At 41.4% G+C, this 21,832-nt stretch overlaps 4 protein-coding genes across 5 annotated transcripts; all 4 read left to right on the top strand.

The window, feature by feature from the left end:
* The first annotated feature begins 77 nt into the window (after nt 1–77).
* LOC114788242 (prostaglandin reductase 1-like) lies at nt 78–5,463 on the top strand. Its single transcript, XM_028976608.1, has 11 exons — nt 78–168; nt 481–536; nt 1,703–1,862; nt 2,837–2,882; nt 2,968–3,027; nt 3,132–3,299; nt 3,561–3,678; nt 4,133–4,288; nt 4,417–4,522; nt 4,691–4,809; nt 5,064–5,463. Exons 2-11 carry the CDS (start codon nt 504–506, stop codon nt 5,172–5,174), a joined length of 1,077 nt encoding a protein of 358 aa, XP_028832441.1. The 5' UTR covers nt 78–168; nt 481–503; the 3' UTR covers nt 5,175–5,463.
* A 521-nt stretch (nt 5,464–5,984) lies between these two features.
* LOC114788243 (thioredoxin-like) lies at nt 5,985–8,451 on the top strand. Its single transcript, XM_028976609.1, has 5 exons — nt 5,985–6,140; nt 7,093–7,197; nt 7,310–7,369; nt 7,890–7,955; nt 8,036–8,451. Exons 1-5 carry the CDS (start codon nt 6,054–6,056, stop codon nt 8,096–8,098), a joined length of 381 nt encoding a protein of 126 aa, XP_028832442.1. The 5' UTR covers nt 5,985–6,053; the 3' UTR covers nt 8,099–8,451.
* A 1,184-nt stretch (nt 8,452–9,635) lies between these two features.
* Nucleotides 9,636–12,706, top strand: LOC114788866 (CD209 antigen-like protein C). Of its 2 annotated transcripts, none has more exons than XM_028977797.1 (5): nt 9,636–10,152; nt 10,331–10,450; nt 10,529–10,671; nt 11,803–11,897; nt 11,991–12,706. In XM_028977797.1, the coding sequence occupies exons 1-5, from the start codon at nt 10,032–10,034 to the stop codon at nt 12,133–12,135; spliced, it is 624 nt and encodes a 207-aa protein (XP_028833630.1). In that variant the 5' UTR covers nt 9,636–10,031; the 3' UTR covers nt 12,136–12,706. The 2 variants fall into 2 exon arrangements, with proteins under 2 accessions (XP_028833630.1, XP_028833629.1); XM_028977796.1 differs by having other exon boundaries at nt 9,644–10,152; nt 10,247–10,450.
* A 7,686-nt stretch (nt 12,707–20,392) lies between these two features.
* Nucleotides 20,393–21,473, top strand: cxcl8a (chemokine (C-X-C motif) ligand 8a). The gene is made up of 4 exons (XM_028976882.1): nt 20,393–20,595; nt 20,713–20,845; nt 21,042–21,128; nt 21,245–21,473. The coding sequence occupies exons 1-4, from the start codon at nt 20,421–20,423 to the stop codon at nt 21,249–21,251; spliced, it is 402 nt and encodes a 133-aa protein (XP_028832715.1). The 5' UTR covers nt 20,393–20,420; the 3' UTR covers nt 21,252–21,473.
* The last annotated feature ends 359 nt before the right edge of the window (nt 21,474–21,832 follow it).

The following is a 21,832-nucleotide window of genomic DNA, read 5'->3' as shown; positions in this document are numbered from 1 at the left end:
TGCTTACAAATTATATGTTTATAAAAGATTCTCTCTGATACATTTACCTAGAAAAAAAGCCCTTTCACCAAAGAAGATCCAATGATGGTCTCACAACAGATTATCTAATTGGCAAAAGAAGCACATTGCATTTTCCTTCCTGGCACAAAATCAAACAGGGGAAATACAGTAAGTCTTTATACAGAGAGCTTAGTGACAGAAAGAGCCCTGACCTAAATGAATTCAATAAGCCTGGATTAAAATAAAACTGCTTGAGGCAAATAAGAGAAAAACATACAGCGTGTGATGGACAAGAAAACTATTCTTTGTCAGGTGATTAGGTTATACAACTTAGTTTCCTATATATTTATCCTGAAGTCAGCTCAATATGACAGAACTGTACAAATTATCGAAACCTACAAGCTTACAAAAAATTCTGAGGTGCTGTCTGTCTGCTGTTGTGCAGTTTATTATTATTATTATTATTATTTTTTTTTTCAGCCACCAACAAACCCAATTCATCAATGGTGCCTTACCAAATAACTACTTTCAAGCAGGTATTATTTCAAATTAATTTGTTTAAATTTATTTGTCACGTACACAGTCATACACGGTATGATATGTAGTGAAATGCGTCTGCGGTTGACCACAATATTACAAAAGAGAAGAAATATATATTTATATATATTTATATGTAAACATAAATTATATATAACGAGTAGATGTGCAAATATTCCATATGTGAGTTCGGTTTTGGGCTTTTCTAAACGCTGCTGCGAGATCCGTTTTTGCACACATCAGCGTCCACATAAAAAGCCATCCAGAGACTAGCTGTCAGCACCTGGGTTCTGTGAACCCTCCACAGATAACCCCACAGTGGAGGTTCTCCACCTCCGTCTTCTTTTCAACGCGCTGTCGCCACCTAGTGGCTGAATGTAAAACGCCAGAACAGGAGCGACTTCAGTCCAGAACCGGTGTTCCTTGCATCCCGTCACACATTGACAGTACGCAGCCAGAGGGAGTTTAGATTCTCTCGCTCGAGTTTTATTATTATATTTTTTACATTATCCATGTACGGTAAAGTATAATTGCAATTAATAACTACGACTTTAGTAATGTAGCCAATTATGATTGATTTTGCATCCGAGTGACGTTTATATGTGCTTGTATGTGCAAGGGTGGTAGTATCCTAGCGGGTAACACACTCAGAAGACCCGGGTTCAAATCCCACTTACTATACAAGACTCTCTCCAGGGGGGGACTGTCCCTGTAACTACTGGTTGTAAGTCGCTCTGGATAAGCGCGTCTGATAAATGCCGTAAATGTAAGTGCTTGTGTTTAATTGCACTCGTCATCCTTTGTTCTGTGTCGCTGTGTTACAAAGTCAGGATGACTGGGCAGGACATTTTTCTAGAGCTGCTCTCTGCCCTGAAATCGTGTCAGAGCAAATACATTCCACAAGTAGCCGAGCGCGACAAGCCCGAGGGGGACGAAAGCACCCCGAAGCAGCCCATCGTATTTCCCGGCACGCGTTTAATGGTAACTGTAGAGTTGGAATGTTGCGAAATATTACAAAAGTATTTCTGGATGGCAAAACCGGAAGAGTTACGGTTGCAGCCTGAAGGTGTAGATTTTACACGGGCTCTTGCAACCAGACCTTGACACGTGATCTTTCTAATAATTTTTAATCCGCCTTTTATTGGTATTATTTGCACAACGTCAGTCCTCTGCACACGAACACGCCCCTGCGCTCATTCTTTCGTGGACTCGGAGCAACATGGCACAAGCCCAGGTCTGGACGCTCCGCAAGCATTTCCAAGGCTTTCCCAAAAACACCGACTTCGAACTGAAGGAGGAGAAGCTCCCCGAACCCCAAAATGGAGGTTTGTAGCGTTTTAACTCGTTTACAGCGTGCATGGCTCGATGGGAAAAGTTTGGGTGAAAGTTAAAGTCAGTACGTAGAACCTTTTGGAATAATGACTTGTTTAATAAGTGAAACGATGGACAATACGTTTTAAATTATGTCTGTTCTGGTCATTACAGCCAATGACAACGAACAGTACAGTAGCAAAGAAAGGGTTCAAATTATATTATATATATATATATATGTCTATATACATATATGCAAGTCATTGTGTACAGTGTTGAACTGTGTATAAAGGGTGTGTCGGAATTTGATCACACCTTATCAAATGTTTGAGTTGTAAAACATTTGTAAAGCAGGGCAGCTGCAATACGCTACAGCATGCATGGAAAAAAGTGTGCTTACTGCTGCACATGTCATACTGACATTTAAGATGTACCGGTGAGTTGCTGATTATTTGAATTAACTGTAAGTATTAATTAAAACCAAGTATTAAGCAACGAAAGAAACCATCACATGCAGAGCACAGTTGCATACTTTGTCAGTGAGCTCATTTTATGTATATAAAAAACAACGAAAATAAATACAGAAAATAAATACAGAAATAATAATATTTGTATAATCATTGTTTTTTTTACTTTTTACATTTTATATTTCCTAGTTTTTATTGGTTAACTGTATTCGTCATAGAGGTTATATTACAACTCCATTACAATAGTGCAAATAAAAAATTAAGAGCCAACGGAAGCTGCTCTTATAGGGCCTTAATGTACATGGAATTAATATGTGAATCCATGATGGTCCTGATCCTGGGGAATCATGGGGAATAACAGCCTAATTTGTCTGTAATAATATGTGTCTTTACTAAATAGCATTTATCAAGTGCTGTAAGAATTTAACATACAGCTGCACCTTGTGGACAGTGTCTGTAGTTACACTACACTTGCATGAAACTACTGGCATCATAAAGGATTTTCTTTTTCTTTATTTCAGAAGTTTTACTGGAAGCAGTCTTTCTAAGTGTGGATCCATATATGAGGTATGCGCTTCTTTACTGTTTAGTGTCATAAAAATCTATAGTATAACATTTCATATTTGAACAAGTGTGATTGCACCATATGTAGACCTTACAGCCGTGTCCAGATGAAGGAGGGAGATGTAATGATCGGGCAGCAGGTTGCCAGGTAGGAAATGCATTTTAACCCTGCTTTAGACATACTGTACATACAAAGAAAGGCACAAACGACACAAACACACTCTCTCCTGACCTCCTGATGTTATATCTCAGAGTGATCCAAAGCAAGAACCTTAAATTTCCTGTTGGAAGTCATGTGACCACTCATTGTGGCTGGAGGACCCACTACCTGTCAAATGGATCAGACCTGGTGCTGGTGCTGCCCGAATGGCCAAAAAACCTGCCCCTCTCACTGGCGTTGGGAGCCATTGGCATGCCTGGGTAAATTATCTTAAGGACACAATATTTATTTAGCTGTCTGTGTAATCATGTGATAATAATGTTGGTTTAAATTTAAGTACTGATAAATGTGATGGATGATGGAATGAAGGAAATCCTAATGCAAAGACTTGTGTGAATTGTGCATAGGTATAAAGGACAGTAGTGGCCATTATCATAATCATGACTGTGTGGAGCCGTTAAATCACCTTAAACCTCATAAACCTCATGTTTTCAGATATGATGATTATGTTAATTGTTTAGGTTGACAGCTCTTTATGGTCTGGAGGAAGTTTGTCAGATTAAGTCTGGTGAGACGCTGCTGGTGAATGCAGCCGCTGGAGCAGTGGGCATCATCGTAGGCCAGATCGCCAAGCTAAAGGTGCATTTCCTCTGCATTCGTTCTGTGCAGCCAGATGCTCTATTTCGTGCTACATTGGCATTATTGTATATAATGTGAATCATAAATCCCAGTGGAAATGTCATAATTGCAAGTACAAATTTACATCTAATGTATTTTATCAGATGCCCTTATCCAGAGCAACTTTCAATCAGCAGATACAGGGACAGTCCTTCTGGGGTTTTATAGGCGAGTGGGGTTTTATAGGCGAGTGTGTTACCCACTAGACTATGACCCCCAACATACTCAGGTGCAGGGAAATGTAATGCCTGGCTCAGAGTAAATAATTTTACGCCCTGTTCTGGTGCTGTCAGAGGTCCAAAATCCCCAGTTGCAGGCAAACGGGTCAGTTGTGTGGTATGGAGCCTCAACGACACAATCTGACGTCTGAACTGAGCCACAATGAAGCTAAATGGAACCATCCACTCACACACAGGGGTGCAAAGTGGTGGGATGCGCTGGGAGTGAAGATAAGGTGGCCTTCCTAAAACAACTTGGCTTTGACGAGGCCTTCAACTACAAGACTGTCCGGTCGCTTGAGGAGGCCCTGAAAAAGGCAGCACCAGATGGATACGACTGCTACTTTGAGAATGTGAGTCGAGTGTGTTTCTAGTGTGAATGATAGCGACACATTTATAAAACATTACTTTACCATAGCGGACTAAGTGATGCAGTTATTGAGATGGCACTCTAAATTCCATGTCTGTGTTGTCTCGCTAGGTCGGGGGACACTTCTCTAGTGTAGTGATGCCACAGATGAGGGAGTTTGGCAGGATCGCTGTGTGTGGCAGCATTTCCATGTACAATGACACTGAACCACAAAAAGGTCATTTTGCCTTTTGAACTCTGTGTTCTGTTCCTGCTCCATTTATGGTTAATTTACATTACAGTCAAGCATTTATTTTGCATTATGTTCACATATACATATGCTCTAGTACTTTGCAAAATAGATCATGTATTATGTCTGTAACAGCGAGAGTCGTTCCATTTTCAGGACCCTATGTGCATCCTGAAATGATCTTTAAGCAGCTGAGGATGGAGGGATTCTTGGTTCACCGTTGGCCACACAAGCACCCGGAGTCACTCAAACGGCTCTTGGCATGGCAGCAGCAGGCAAGACAGATGCGCACACCCATCAGACTGATCTGATCTTATCGGGGCTCCAATATGTTACCAGACCACATGTTTTAAAAAACAGAATACATTTCAGAAAGGATGTTTTTTGGTGGGAAGATCTCTATTTACATATGCTCTGAGCAGGGTGCTTAATTTGAATACACTGCAGTCATCATCTGGTTTTGTTGGGGTGAAAAATAATGGCAAGGTACCGGGTGTAACATTTTTAAAAACCTTTCTCTTTCCTTCAGGGGAAGTTGCAGTGGAGGGAGCATGTAACTGAAGGCTTTGTCAACATGCCGGCAGCCTTCATGGGCATGCTGAAGGGAGACAACATTGGCAAGGCTGTGGTCAAGGCATAACGGAGACATCATTCACCAAAAATATTTTCCTATCCAAAAAGGTTCTAATGGGATTTATTTTAATCATTTTTTTTTATACTTGCAGACATTTTTAATTGTTTATGTGCTTAATTTACTGAAATAAGGCAAGTTTTAAAATAAAATTCTCCTGTAACATCAGCCTACAACACTACACAGTTATCCTACTTACTTATTGATCACTATACTTTACATTAACCAACATAATGTTGGGTGTTTTTGCAGGCTTTAATACTTATATGCATTTAAAATAAATGATAATGGGTATGCATTGGATGGCTGTACGTTTTTTTTCTTTTCTTTGCATGCCGCAATAACGGAGGAGCCTGGTAGCAGCCCCGTGCTCATTTTGGAGCCTTTGTCGGGAATGAAAGCCTGGCTGGAATCTCCATACCTTGATTAGAATCTCTCGACTCTGATGTGTGCCTCGTTACCCCGGCAACCCTATCGCTCCCCTTGATGTGAATCAGGGCAGGATATGAAAGAGAGGGGACAGAATTTCATTAGAGCAGCACCTGGAGGAACAATTCCCGAGGGAAACTGTTGTACATTTAAAGTCTTTTGAGAGGAAAGAACTTGCATGTTAACGCGTGTTGCCTAAGCATGATTTTACATATGAACCAATTCTGAAGGTTTATCTAAACGGGTATTTTTAATTTATAGTGCAGTTTACAGTGTCATTGTCGATTTCGGATTCTTTTTTTTTTCTTTTTAATATACGAGTAGCACAGAAATACAATGCATCAAATTCACATTGAACTCAGTTGTTCGCTAGAGGGCATTTGCAACATGTGATTAGTAGTGTAGTAGTGGTGTAGTGGCGTAGAGGGGCAGGGCTTTGCAGAGCGTTAAAAGCCCCGCATGACAGACCGCGTACCGCTTCAATCCACGGGAACATCGGACCGGCGCGCCAGACCCACCACCATGATCGTCGTCATTGAGGACCAGGTGAGGCCTTACGCGAACCCCCGATCAGAAATCATTTTTATTATTATTATTTTTATTTTTTTTTATCAACTCGCCCCCCCCCCCTGGTTCCGTGGGATGCCAACTTTGGTGGCGACGGGACACGCTGCAGCTGTAGCCGGCTAGCGTCACGCACAGCTAACTTACCACGTTTTGCTTATCGGCTTTATTTATTTAGTTAAAAATCCCAGGCGCGGTGTAAAGCAGAGACGAGCTTTTTTGCGCTCGGCATTGTGTTTTTTTTTTTGCCGTAATTTCCATCTGACGAGCGGCTACCGCTAGCACCGTGTAAACTTGCCGGTTTACTGTCGCGCTGGACCGCACGGGGTAACGGAGGCTCGTCTCCGGTCACCCGGTCTCGGGTTCGGGTGCCTTCCGAGCGCGGCCCGGTCTTGGGCTCTCCAACGTCCATCTTGGACGTCCGCGGCCGGCTAGGCTAGCCGAGTTCGGCAACTTATGGCGAAACCGCGTGTCACGTGGGAACGAATTCGGCGCCGTGAGCGGGTTGTGAGGGTTTCTGGCGAACGCCCGTCTGTGCGCCGGACCGCCGCCGGTTGTCGGTGTTCGGCTCGCTTTGCACAACTTGGACCCCGAAGTCAACGTTAGCTCGGCCGGCCGAGCGAACAGGCCCCGGCCTGCCTGGTTCATCTTGCGGTCCCCTCCAGAATTACCGCTTCACACAAAATACCGTTCACCGGGGGCTTTTCCCCCCCGTTACCACACGGTCCTGCCATCCCGCCATATTTCCATCCTCAGACAAGAATGGAACAAGATAAGGAGGCTGCAGAAAGCTATTTATTCATTGCGGAGATTTGCATCAGCTACACACCAGCCGGGGAAATGTTGCGTCGCTTATCACTTTGCATTCTTCATGTCCACTCGTTTAAGGACGTTTTTATTAAACCGCATTGCAACGTATGTTTTCCTTCCTCAGGACTCCTTTGATAAAGCCTTGGCAGAGGCAGGAAGTAAATTGGTCGTGGTGGACTTTACAGCGACATGGTGCGGGCCATGTCAGAGCATTGCACCCTTCTTCAAAGTTGGTTTTTATTTTGATTTTTTTTTATTGGTCATTATTGTATACCATTCAAATGTCCTCCTGTCGTGCTGACAATTATTCCCAATCATCTAACTATCCCCCACAACTTTAGAGTCTGTCTCAGGACCATGAAGATGTGGTCTTCCTGAAGGTAGATGTGGACGATGCACAGGTGAGTTTGCATCCATTCAACACTGTTCCTCATGGTCACACAGTCGTAACATTGCTTCTGTGTGACATTGCTTCTGTACATCATTTGTTTTTGTTTAGCGTGTTCTTTCGGCTTAGTTGATTTTAACATCACTTTCCTAGCTGACCCCTGAAAACAATGTTGCTTAGCAACTTCTAGCAGCTACTTTTACCACCGTCACAATTATTAATGTTTATTGCCATGCTGAACTTTAACCAGCGTTTTAACCACTACTGGCTTCATGTGAATACATTTACATTTATGACATTTATCAGATGATCTTATTCAGGGTGACTTGCAGTCACTGGTTACAGGGACGTCCTTCTGGAGCAACTCGTATCTCATCTTATATCTCTCATTTCTATTCAGTGCCGGTTGGGAGATGCTTGGTTTGTGTTAGTTTTGCAGAGGCTTCAATCTTCCACCTTTTGTGGAGCAGCAGATCAAGGGGCTCATGTTTGGCTTTCCATTCATTTAATGTTTTTTTTTTTTTTTTTGTCAGGATGTGGCCCAGTCCTGTGAGATTAAATGCATGCCAACATTCCATTTCTACAAGGAAGGGAAGAAGGTATGGAATCCATTTTGCTTGTATCACATTCTGCTCTGTAATCAGAAAAGATCAGACTATTAAGCGTCACTCTCTTCTAGGTGGATGAGTTCTCTGGGTCCAACCAGGCTAAACTGGAGGACATGATCAAGACATTAAAGTAAAGGGCAATTTCCTGTTTGACCAACGTTGTTGAATGTGATTGTTGAATAACCTTGAGCATCACAACTATATGAACACATTTTCCTCATCGTTGCCTTTGATATCTGTAGTCTTTTTTTTTTTTTTTTTTTTTTTTAAATTGTAGAACTTCAATATGACTTTATTGGCATTAGGAGATTCTCTGGAACTGTGGTTTGTTTAAATCCCAAATATGTAACATACAGGTTCTCTTTATCTTATGATTTGATTACAATGGCACCATGTAGTCCCCCCTTCCCCAACCGTATCCTGTTTTACCCAGAGACCTTGTCTACTATTAATCTGGTTGGTCCAATAAAAAGAGGTCTAATCACAAGTGTGTGTTGAGTATTCTGTAATAACATAGGTGCACTACAGATGAATACCACTGAGTGGCAGTGGTATTCTACTGCACTTTAGGACGATGCAATCAGAGGAAATTTGAATCCCTGTTGTAAGTTTGCCAACTAACAAAGAAATGCTAAGTATATCATTTCAATGATTGATTTATTTGAACAATGAGTTTTTTTTTTTTTTTTTTTTTTTTTTTTTTTTTTAATGATAGGGGGTCAAATACGTATTTGGTTCAATCAGCAAAATTTCTGTCTCCCAGTTGTATTTTATATTGGTTAGGAGCCTTCTGAGCTCATTACCTGTATAAAAGACACCAGTTCATTGAAGCAATCAATCTATCCATCTTTCAAACTCTGCACCATGGCCAAGACCCAGTAGCGGTCCAAGGATGTCAGGGCCAAGACTGTGGACCTACACAAGGCTGGAATGAACTACTAGACTATTGCCAAGCAACTCCTGTCATCTTCTTTGGTTACTCATTGTATATCATGAGAAATTGTTACATTTGGACACTATTTGCCCTATACTGTTCAATACTTAATTCTAGAGACTAACTCCATTACTTATGACCTCTAAGGTGTATACGGTATGGCGTTCCCCCCCCCCCCTCCATACAGTGAAATTGTATAAACAATTCATAATATTCTTAAAGCCTTTGTTAAGGGTGTTTTCTCACACACACACACACACACACACACACACACATATATATATATATTCCTCTACAATGGGCCACAAAGAGGACTAACGTTAAAGGATCCTTGGGTCCTCTTCACTTCTTATGGGCATTGTTCACACTATAGGTCCTCAGGAGCTCTACCACAATACCGTGTGATCTATATACAAGTTTGTAGAGAGATCCCAACATTTCTTTATTTATTTAGAAATAAATTATTCAAGTATTGGACAATTATTAACAATCTGTACTTTTTGTTGTTTGACATGCTGAAGTGTTATATATATATATATATATATATATATATATATATATATATTCTGGTATGTACAGATTCAATAAGCCTGTAAAATAATTCACTTATGTAAATTTCTTGTCTGTATTAAAATATATTTAATTAAGCAAGAATCATATATAGCCATAAGGCTTTTGGAAGTTGAGATACAGGAAATAATTTCAGAATTAAGAAGTCTGCAGCCTTTTGTACCTTCTGTAGCAACACTGATTTTGACTCGTTTTCAGGCTGAAGGCCACTGCTGTTTTTTTTTTGAGAAAGTTGCCAGCAGTACTGTGTTGCCAGATACATGACAAATCCAGCCAAAACAATTTGTCTAGAGATGCACCTAAAACACATGAAAACTGCCTTAACCTGATAAGCAACATCCTTGGGTAATTACTTCACAGTTTTTAATTCAAAAATGAGTAAATATTCTCGATAAGCAATTTACAAATAGCTGTATCAGTCTAATGTGCAACTGCACACCAGTTCAGCACTAGTCATCATATTTCACATTATGAAACTTCCTGTTATGCTACTGGGGAAGAATGGTACAAAGACAGACAGTTATTGGCAAAAACTCATTGCTCAAAGGCGTTGAAGCAGAAACATGGATGTGGGCAAATGTAATCCGAATCATATATACACAGATGACATCCATGTCACGGAGGACAGTATTTGGATGCAATACACAGGCTCCAGGGTGGAAATTATGGCAACCCACTGTTTTGGTATTTTAATTAATTTATTTTTCATTTGTGCTTTATTTTTGCTTTCATTTGTGTTTTTTTTAATACAGACATTTTCACTTTTTTGGATGTGCAGGTGGGAGATGCAACAAAATGCCCACTCTTTGTCTGGGACTCCTGTCTGTTTTGGTGCTGGTCGTAATTTTACCCCTTTCAGTAGAAAATCTCCGGTGGCAGACCAGTCTAAGTAGCTTGGCTACTGAGAGAGAGCAGCTGCAGATCACTTCAAAGAATCTTACCATAGAAAAGGACCAGCTGAAGAACAGGCTTTCTGAGATGGGTGAGTTTATCGCAGATTTGCAAAAAAATAAAAATTGTCTTAAGATCTGAATACATTTTTTTATTCAACCTGCTTCAGAAAAGCTTCTGCGGGAGGGATGGACATATTTCCAGTCCCATTTCTATTATATTTCTACTGAAATGAAACCCTGGGCTAAGAGCAGAGAGGACTGCAAAAGCAGAGGAGCAGAACTGGTGATAATAAACAGCAAGGATGAACAGGTTTGTGCATATGAATACTGTATGTGCATGCAGCTCCCTAGTCAAGATTAATTTAGAAACGGTTCAAAATCTACAAATCATCGAATTGGATACTAAGTCGATGGGGTGGCCCTTATCAAGCCACATGGCAAGCATGTGGAGTTCAATGGTCTGATGAAGCATCATAGGAAGTTTATAAGAAGATTGTTTCCTATCTAAATCCCTCTGGACATTCTAATTATTCTAATTCTAATTTCTGCTATGAAGGTAAAAAAAAAATCAGTATATCAAGATATGCAAATATTGATGTTGCTGCAATTATTAAAATCAGCTCCATAATTGCACAATGCACTTTATGTTCACTTGTATATAAGATTTAGTTTTTTTTTTGCCTATTTATTCATAAAAAGTAGATATAATTATTTATACATAACAAACAAATCCACAACTTGGACAATAACACCACATCCTTGCACATTGTTGTTGTTGTTTTTTTCCTACATTGTACTTGAGAGACACCATCTACCGGAATCAAATTCCTTGTATGTGCTTGCACTTACTTGGCCAATAAATACGATTCTGATTCTGATTCTGATTATTAACACTCTAGAATAGGTTGGGATGCGCGTGTATATATACACCACAGGCCAGATATTTGGCCCACCCTTGGTTTATTTGATTATTTATTTACATTGCCATTATTTAGCCATTTTCTTTTACAAGACATGTCAGGTGTGTCTTTTGGAACACTGACATTCCATCTGCAAGTTTGAAAAAGTACTCAGAGGGTTTTTTAATAAAAAAAACAATAAAGTGAAATAAAGTGGCTGTGTTGGTTTGATGAAACTTATAAAACTGCACAGACAGCATATGCTGTTGCATTTCATTTCAACAACCAGACAATTGTACCTGTTTATGTTTTATGTAAATAAAATTGTAAAAAATAAACATATCAAGGAAACACAATATAACATATTTCTGCCATTGTCTCATGTTATAATTATCTGGTTATGGTTAGTGATTATGTTATAGCTACACTTTTTAAAATTTATCTTTATGCTAATTTTGTTAGCAAATGCAATAAATGGTTGCAACTGTATCGGACTGTAATTCCTATAGACATTGTGTGAAAAATGTTGAATTTTGGCACAGGAATTCCTCTCTCGGCTTGGCAGAGAGGTTTGGATTGGACTGACTGACAGTGACGGAAGCTGGAAGTGGGTGGATAGCACGAAATTAACCACTGGGTGAGTCTGAGTCTTGCTTTGAAACAGGTACTCAATTATAGTACTAATGTTATTAATGCAAATGCCCCTTGTCTTTCCTTCTGATGATTGTAGTAGTTACTGGGACAAAGGTCAGCCAAACAGCTATGGTGGAAATGAGGACTGTGCTGAAATCAGGCCTGGACAGAATTTGCAGAACTGGAATGATGATTTGTGCACCAGGAATCAGATGTGGTTGTGTGAAAAAATGTTGGTGTGAATTTTCATGTGCTGACTGCTTGATACTGAATCAAGCCACGAGATGGCAGTAATGAGCTTGAAACTTTTTCAGATTAAGGGATTGAGTATTATAATCAATGTATTATAGGATAGAACGTTGCTAGCATGAATCGGAATGAATATGAATTACGTCTGTACTTTGTAATTGTGAATATTCTCTTTTCTCTGTGGATTATGTGGAGCTTAACCTCAGGAGAGAATATGTCCCTTGAGACGTCTGTGTCTCTTGTAACTATAATTATTTTAAAAGCAGACAGCCCTATCTTCACTCTAGAAGGTTCTTTGACATTTTACTGCCCTCCTTGCATAGCAATTAAAGAGAAAATAGTAGGCTGGTCAGGGTTGTGTTCTCGGTTGCACACATTCCTGTTAAATAGGAATCCAGCTGCAGCAAGTTCAGGGCAATGACATCTTATTCCCCAAAGTACATAGATTCTCTGTTTCAAACTCGAATGGGCCAAGAGTGCATGCAATGTGTTTTTACTCTTTAATCCTTGCAAAACCTGCACAATGATGTGGATAAGCACAGCTAATAAAATGGCTATGGCAAATGTGTTGTGAAGGTTGTGTGTCCAGAATCACAGAAGCACTGACATACAGCATTACAGGTTGAAGCACAAAGACAATTAGATACAAACTGACCGTAATTTATTTTTAACTACTACATACAAATATTACATAAAAATCAATTTCCTTGTCTTTGGCAGAATTTGTTGATACACTGGTTTCCAATGCGTTCTGCGTTTATATTCAACTCAATATTTTAGTAAGCAATTTTATAGTTCTGGTATCGGCCTCGATACCACATTTTCTAAAGGACTCTTACTCGTTAAAAGTCCCCCGATACCGGGGACCGATACCACGGTCTGAGAAATGTCTGTTTGAGCGGCGTGTAAGGGGTTAACCACAAGCGCTGAATGCCCCGCCCCCAGGCCCCGCCCCCAGCTCAGAGCGGGGGAAGGCGAGACACGTCAGCCGTGTGGAACTATTTCAAAGTGAATGAAGACGACAAAACAATTCGCACGCTGTGAAAATAACACAGGAATATAGTACATTGCATTGAGCGACCAGCCACTCTCGGAGGTAGAAAATGTGGGACTCCTGCGTCTCCTCCATGTTCTGGAGCCCAGATATGATGCCCCAAGGCGCGCTACGTGACTGACACGGAGCTGCCTAAACCACACGACTCCACAGCCTACTGCAAGCCGGCTCTGCGTTTAGTTTCACCGCGGATATTTGGACCAACAGTCGCTAATTATCCTAACCTCCTAGTGGATAGACGAGAGTTTCACGCCGCAACGAGCCATATTATATGCGAAAAAATTCCGCGGCTCGCACACCAGCCAGGCTACAGCGCATGTGTTTGAGCAAATGCTCCAGACATGGGGTATACAGCATGCTTTTCATTTTAAATAAATGCTCTTAATTAAAAACTAGTCCCTTGTTTTGTTGTTTAAATGATATGACTAAAGCTGTCACCTTATTTAAATAATGTTTTTATTAAGTACTCGGTATCGTGCTCCAAAAAAGTTGTATCCCTAGGTGCATCCCTATTAAATAGTCTTATTCGAGGTATAACTTGTTGCATATAGAAGCTTCTGAACCAGTAAATTTTAGTTGCACGGAACTCATAAAAACATACTGTCGCATTCTACATTCCACTTCTAAAATAGATACGTGGAAATAAGTAAGCATGCCATGGGTTTATGAACGTGTGCTGTGTAAGAAAAGCGATTTAAAAAGCCCAGACTTGCAGCTGAGAGTGTGCATGAAAACACTGGACATTCTGCTTCAGGCTGGATCAAGCCATGATTCATCAGAATGGTGTTTTGCAACCCTCTGGTTTTCCCACTGATTGCGCAGCCCTTCCTGTGGTGAAAACATGATTCTTTTGTTTTTTTTCTTTTTAAATCCCTGACAGTTTAAAAAATTGATTGTGACATTACTTAACTTTCTGCTTCCTTTTTATTCTAGGTGTCTTTCATTAAAGTGAGTGTTTTTGTGGTGCTATGGTGTTTGAGTTAATATGGTACATATTTGTTACTAGATACAGTCACTGTATAAAAAGATCCAAACATGGCAAAAGTGTGAAATAAATATTTTATACTATTCCAAATTTAATGTTTTATGGCAATAATAAATTGTAGCTACTGAATCGAAAGTAGGGCCTATGTACTGTGGTGATTCTTATAGTGTTAGTACACAAAAAATATGACAAAGGTAAATTGCTGAATGGGTCAGAATCCCTGTTATGTTCCCAGTGTAGGGGGTAGTAACATGTCAATGAAGAGGGGAAAATGGCTGGTATACACACAAGGGACAGATGGAACATACAATGAAGTGTTTTTAGTTACAGTGAGAAGAAATAAATGATAAACATTGAAAAAGATCAAAGATTTGAATGGGCAACCTTACAATTACAGGTCCGCATCCTTACCCGCTAGGCCACCACTAAAACAGGGACGTAACAATCCCAGCAGTTACTAATTTTATATCAAGTTACTAAACTAAGGACCATGTTCTCTGTGTCAGAAATCATTATAATGAACTGCAACATTCATGAAATGAGTGGAATTATTGTGGCCAGCAATCAGTGTTCCGACAACTTTCGTCGGGTGTCTTGCGGAATTCGCCATGACACCTGAAATCTTGGAAAAGTCATGGCTGATGTCACCCTTAATGGAGTGAAAATCACTTTCTAATGTCATGTCATTTAGCAATGCTACTTTGCAGAGAATATAATAATCATTGTTGTTGATAAACAATTTTGTTAATTTAATGGCCAATAATGAATACATGGAGTTTGTTTCCTTGAGAAAGCGAATAAAAAAATTCTAAAGCACTAATATTGAGCAGTGGAGCTAAAAAAGAAAGTGTATACCAAATGCACATTGTCAAAGTGTTTTCTTTTATTTGATGACAGTTATTGCTCCTCTGGCAAATGATTTCTCTGGGTTAACACAAATATGTGTGCGCCATTGTTCTCTTTCCCATGAATTAGATCACACTCAGGCCTGGAGTTTCCAAAGTCCACTGAGCATCTGTAAATATTTAACATTATTTTATTTTTTCCTCATTCAAGTAACAGATGACTTCCGCTAAGTGATTACACTGCAACAGACCACTGTCACTGAAGAGTTTTTCTTCGATATGATGTTGTTGATTAATGATTTAGATTTTTTAGACACATAAGCTAGCCCTGTGACCATAATTACATAATTACATATTAAATATAGTGCACCTCTCACCCCAGTTTATTTTCTAGGATTTTGATATGTTCACTTGTGTATGAATATACAGTGGCATGAAAAAGTGTTTACCCCCTTTCTGATTTCTTACTTTTTTCATGTTAGTCACATTTAAATGTTTCAGATCATCAGAAAATATAAAATATAAAGATAACACAAGTAAACACAAAATGTGTTTTTGTAAGTAAAGGACTTTATTATTAAGGGAGAAAAAAATCCAAACCTTATGTGACAAAGTGATTGCCCCATGAAAAGGCCTGATTCTCAATCAAGAAATCACTTAAATAAGACCTGCCATTATACACAAAAGGTGAAAACATGGAACAGTGGTGAACCTTCCCAGGAGTGGCCGGTTGACCAACATTACCCCGAGAGTGCAACGGCGACTCGTCCAAGAGGCCACAAAAGACAACATTCAAATAACTTCAGGCCCCGCTTTCCTCACTTAAGCTCAGTGTTCATGACTCCACCATAAGAAAGAGACTGGACAAAAATGAGTGCCAAGACAAAACCACTGCTGAGCAAAAAGAACATTAAGGCTGGTATTACTTTTGCCAAAAAACATCTTGATGATCCCGAATTATTTGGGGGGAATACTCTGTGGACTGGGGAGACAAAAGTTAAACTTTTTGAAAGATGTTTATATCTGGCATAAAGGTAACACACATTTCAGAAAATGAAAATCATACCAGCAGTAAAATATGGTAGTCCAAGAGGGGGCAATGCCTTCTTAAACAAACTTCCTGCCTTCCTGCAAACTTATAGGAGTTGAGGAAGAAAACAACAGATTACTCACAAACAGAATATGGACATGATTTACTACCGAAGCTGAAAAAATCCACTGGAAAAGGCTCAAATTAGAGGACAGGTTTCCCCCCTTGTTTGCTCCTTCCCTCTGTGGGAACATACAGTCACCGTTAGTATGCAAATGAGTTTCTTGATACTGAATTTTTTGGTGATTTTTCAGCTGATATTGCACTTGTGTGATAATTCCTGGAGTACAGCCGAATCGCAGCTTGGTTGTGCATCGCGCTCAGTATAGTGTATGTCACGTTCCTAAGTCTAGGGGTCTTAGAAACGCAACAAGGGTGTGGAAAGGTGGAGGTCCACTGTTACACACTCACCAGCAAACAATGCGTACAAACAGTGCTTTTATTCACAGTGAGCTAACAGGTACAATAAACAGCGGACACAGGACAGCTAATAAACATCAAAACAACCTAAAGGAAGGGATGGGATCTAAAAAACGTGCACAAGTCAACAAAAAGGGCACATAACAGGCTAACAGCTAACAGGCTAACAACAAAGGGGTCTATCACACAAAGCAACAAGACACACGAATGAGATCCCCAACGGAGCTCCATGCAGATCTCCGTGGACCCTGGGGACCTCCCGAAAGCATAAGGGCCTAGCAGACCCCGGGGACCTCTCGCACCCCATCCGAGGTCTGTTTATATAGGTGGAGGTGACCAATAGGCAGATGGTAGGTGGAGCTGGAAGGCTTCAACTCCTCCCATTAAGTCAACCTAAAAGAGACAGGACGCAAAAACACAGCCAGACACACAGAACATGTGGGAGCGTGCGTCCAGGGACGTAACATGTACACGAAGTACAATCATCGATTCACCCCTCCCAACCAGGCCACGACCCACAATCAGGAGGTCCTAAGAATATCAAACCTGTTTGAAATGATCATGACTGGAACAACAGGGAGAAGTGGTAAATCAAGTGAATTTTTGTGACCCCCTCCTTTTCTAAAGTGTAGCCATATGTGTTGCCGCACATTGTATGTCCGGCTTAAGCAAGGAAGAAAGAAATGAACAGGAGGCATAGAGGAAGCAGCAAATCTTGTTGTTGTCATGTACCTCCGCCTATCCCGGTCTGGGTTGCAGGGGCAGCATCCAGATGCCTGAACCACCACCTCAACTGCCTCTGTCAGGGTTGACGGCACCTGGGGACTCACATGTGCCCAATCAGGACGCCGTCTTAAACTAGCTTCTCTCCCTGCACCACACAGGGAGGCGGTCCCGGACCCTCCGGCGACTGTTCAATGCACCCCAGGTTAATGCCTTCTGGGTACGTGCGGCCCAACCCACTACACGTCCCTGGTGCCAGTGAGGGGGGTTTGACAGACCATCCGGCCAGCCCCTTCTGCGTCGTTTGGGAAAAGCAGGCCCTCTTTCTGCATGTCTCCTCCAGAGGGGCGGAGCACCACAGAGTCCCCTGGAAGGCATGAGGACCCAGCTGGGACATGTACCAGATGCGCGTACCCAGAAGGCATTCACCTGGGGTGCAGTGAACGGTCACCGGAGGGTCCGGGACCGCCTCCCTGCGCAGTGCAGGGAGAGAAGTTGGTTGCTCTGCCAGCAGGGACATGCATCGAGAGGGACTGCATGTTCCCAGAATGCACCAGCCTGGGGTGCAGTGAACGGTCGCCGGAGGGTCCGGGACCGCCTCCCTGCTCGGTGCAGGGAGAGAAGCTGGTTGGGCTGCCAGCAGGGACGTGCAGTGAGAGGGGCTGCATGTGCCCAGAAGGCACCAGACAGGGGTGCCGTAAACGGTTGCCGGAGGGTCAAGCACCGCCTCCCTGCGCGGGGCAGGGAATCAACGCAGGAAGCATCAAAGGGGACATACGGAGACAGGGCCCGCACATACCCGGAAGGGGCGGCCCTGTTTGTTTCTGTGTGCAGGGTGGAGGTGCCGAGGCCACCATGCGGGACCACGTCTGGGAGCCAGCCAGAGGGTCCGGGTCCGCCAGTGGGAGGACACAGCAGGACAGGAGCCCTGTGGTTGCCGCCGTCCGACCCGTTGCTTCCACTGATGGTACTGCTGGGGTTCCGAGGACGTAGGGGGGCTCTGTCAGGGTTGACGGCACCTGGGGACTCACCTGTGCCCAATCAGTATGCCTTCGGCGGCTCCCACATTTTGGTGAACTCCCTTGTGAACTCTTTGTGGACCTGTTTAGGAGTGTTTGGAGTTCTGGCAATCGCCACACCCCTGCGGGCTTGTTTTTGTTCTCCCCTTCATTTCCCCTGTTTTTGTGTTTGTGTTTTATAAATAAATCCTTTTTCCCAGAATGTCCCGTTTCTGCACTTCCTTCCCCCGTCAGCTCGCCAACATGACAGCCTCCTTTCGATGTGGAGGAGCAGCGGTTCTACTCTGAATGTCCGAGCTCCTCACCCTAGCAAATTTCTGTCTTAAAAATGTAGCAACTAATGAGATAACTAACAGCTAAAAAATATAGGTATTACCATGGTTTCCATGCCACCGCCACGCCCTCAGAGGAAACCGGACCGATTTCGGAACTGTCGGGGACTGGGGTTGATAAAAGTTATAAAGGCCAGCCGCCATCTTGAATCCAATGCCTGCTCAGAACTTTTATTTCCCAATGTTGTTGTTTGCATGTCTGTTTCTTCAAGCCTGTTTGCTTTTTCCCATTTTTTACCTTCTCTTCGGATCGCCGTTGCCTGTACCGTCACCTGTGTTTCCTTGTGTATGACCCACGCCTGGATTCTGACCTCCTGAACGTCCCCCTTTGACTTACCTGGACTCTGATCGCTCCTGACGACGCTCCCCCAAAGACTAACAATGGTGGCCCAGTCATCCCTTCAGCACTCACCTCTTGAAGTCTGTGACGTTCCTCTTCTGGCCCGTTATGGTAAAGGCAACATGTCTCTCACCTCCATGCATGTTGCGTAGTCATCCAAACATCTCCATGGAGAAGTACGTACAATCGTTGCTCGCCAGCGGGATCATATGTACCTCCACATCCCCAGATACGGCTCCCTTCTTTTTTGTGGGCAAGAAGGATGGACTCTCCGATAGCCCGGCCTTTCAGGCACTGGCAACGATGTGCTGTGCGACATGCTCAAACATGCACTGAAAACTGAGGAAGTTGATGACAAACTGTGCCATGAGTGTACTCATGACCAGAGTCTCACAGTGAACAAATTTAATATGTGATAAATTTTCATTGATTAATTATTGGAAATGACTCATTAGCTTTAGTCACAATATCAGTCACAGATCAGTTGCCCTCTATGGTACTCATATGTGATTAAAAATCTTTCGGTGAGCTCACACCGCTGGTCTTATTCATGCTCTATGCATGCTGTATGACAGAAATGCCACGTGTGTGGATATGCATGTCAACAGCACAGGAAGTTGAGTATTATGTGAATTATGTGACTGCTGCCCGGGCACCTGTCATGGCTGCCCACTGCTCACCAAGAGTGATGGTTAAAAGCAGAGGACACATTACGTTCTGCCAATGTGTGCTGTGCTGCAGTGTTTCATAATGACAATCACTTTAAATCATGATCTAATCAATCCAACAATCCAACTAGTCTAAAAGCAAGTTTGGAAAGTTCTGAAGCATGCATGTAATATTTGTAATATATTACAGATGCCAGATGTCCTGCTTGCATGTCCATGCCAAACCAGCTGGGCTGCTTGCTGGTATTACTGTATTTTATTCTGTACTGATTTAGTAGTAATGATGTATGTGTTTGCGAATTCATCAGAGCGTAAAAATTCCCTTTAATGACACTTCGGGAATTTTCATTTGGCATCCATGATATTAGACACAATGCTGCATGATGATGTATTGACCTCAAAACAAGAAATGAACTGGCTGATAGCTAAGATACTACTACATCCCTATATATCATGTAGTATTGCGCATATATATATATATATATATATATATATATATATACACACACACACACACACACACACACACACACACACACACACACATATATATATATATATATATATATCTCACATCAAAAATGTTTGGGAAATTCTGCACATCTCATAGGAGTTTTTTAACTGCTTTCTGATACATTTGATTTCAGTCATATCTTAAGCCAATGTAAAAAGCTTAAAGCTCTTTGTGCTGATAAACTAAGGAAAAGAATTTCCCATGACAGTCCAAGATTGCGAAATCTCTTTTGTTCTGACTCACTTCCTGGACTGCTCTATAAAAGACACACTTTCGCTGCATGTCAGCATGCTTCAAAGAGAGCAATATCTGGTTCAACGTACACTTTCACTGGACCTGAACAGCAGTCCGATTCATCAAGGATTCATCTTCCATTACAGCTCCACTCAAAAAACTAGAATGAATAGCAAAATCGCATGCAGCTGCATTGTGGTGCTGTTGGTCTTTCTCGCCATCACTGAGGGTGAGTACATTTTTGTTTTATCCCATTCGAATCCAGTATGACGCTTGATACAGTGTGCGCACCATGCAGGCTACTTGACAAGAAACTGTCTCTTAATTCTGATTTAATTTTCGACAGGTATGAGTTTAACAGGCCTGGGGGTTGATCCCCGCTGTCGCTGCATTGAGACAGAAAGCCGACGGATCGGTAGACTCATTGCAAGTGTGGAGCTGTTCCCTCCAAGCCCCCACTGCAAAGACACAGAAGTCATGTGAGTTTTATTTGGTTACTATTTTTTAATGATGGCCAGTAAGTCTGATTCCTACATGCATTTACGGGACCTTTTTTCAACATAAAGAATGTGAAGTCGTGATTGTACACAGGCCACGGTTTTCGCAATGTCAGGTTTATACAGACAAATGGAGATTGGCAAGATCTCTAATCATTGTTTTGAATGTTCCATGCAGTGCCACTCTCAAGGGAACTGGTCAAGAGATCTGTCTGGACCCCAGTGCATCTTGGGTGAAAAAAGTCATTGAAAAGATTCTCTCTCAGTAAGTCCTGATAAAGCATAAGTGGAACTCTTATTACTTATTAGGATTGGAATGTATAATTTTTATGTTCTTGTTTTGGGTAACTTGGGTAACTGATTACTTTTTGTTCTTTACAGAAAATAAACTTCACATGCTGAATGATCCCCTAATTCTACGTAGCTAACTGGACAAAAAACAGAAAGATAAAATGGAGAGATGTTAATACATGAAAGGATTTAGAGGGAAAAAGTGCAATATCAATGTTAATGTTTTTGTGGATTTCACTTAATATGTATGATGTTTTTATTTTATATACTATTTATGTATTTATATATTTATACATTTCATTAAAATATTTGTACTGTGGTGAAATATCTGGATATATTCATTCTATTTCTTTGGAAAATTATTATTAATGAAATACAGCAATTCTAAGGAGCCAAGTGAACAACCAGTACTTTGCGCCCTCTGGTGGCTGAAAGTGACTACTTTTCATTCCTCAGTGCCCCCAAATTGCTTGATTTTAACAAGCATATGAATGTTAACAAATGTTAACAAATAAAAGTGGCGTGAAAATAAAATGAAATTTCACTTGAAGCAACTTATTCAGTGCTGACATGTATGTTTAAAATAATACAAGAAAAATACAAAATACAATAAGGTGTGAGAAATTACAAAATTATAGCGCTATGTACAGGGTGGACCATTTATATAGATACACCTTA

This window comes from Denticeps clupeoides, chromosome 4 (assembly GCF_900700375.1).
Source record: "Denticeps clupeoides chromosome 4, fDenClu1.1, whole genome shotgun sequence".
Lineage (NCBI taxonomy): Eukaryota > Metazoa > Chordata > Actinopteri > Clupeiformes > Denticipitidae > Denticeps > Denticeps clupeoides.
This window is presented reverse-complemented; position numbering and strand designations above follow the sequence as displayed.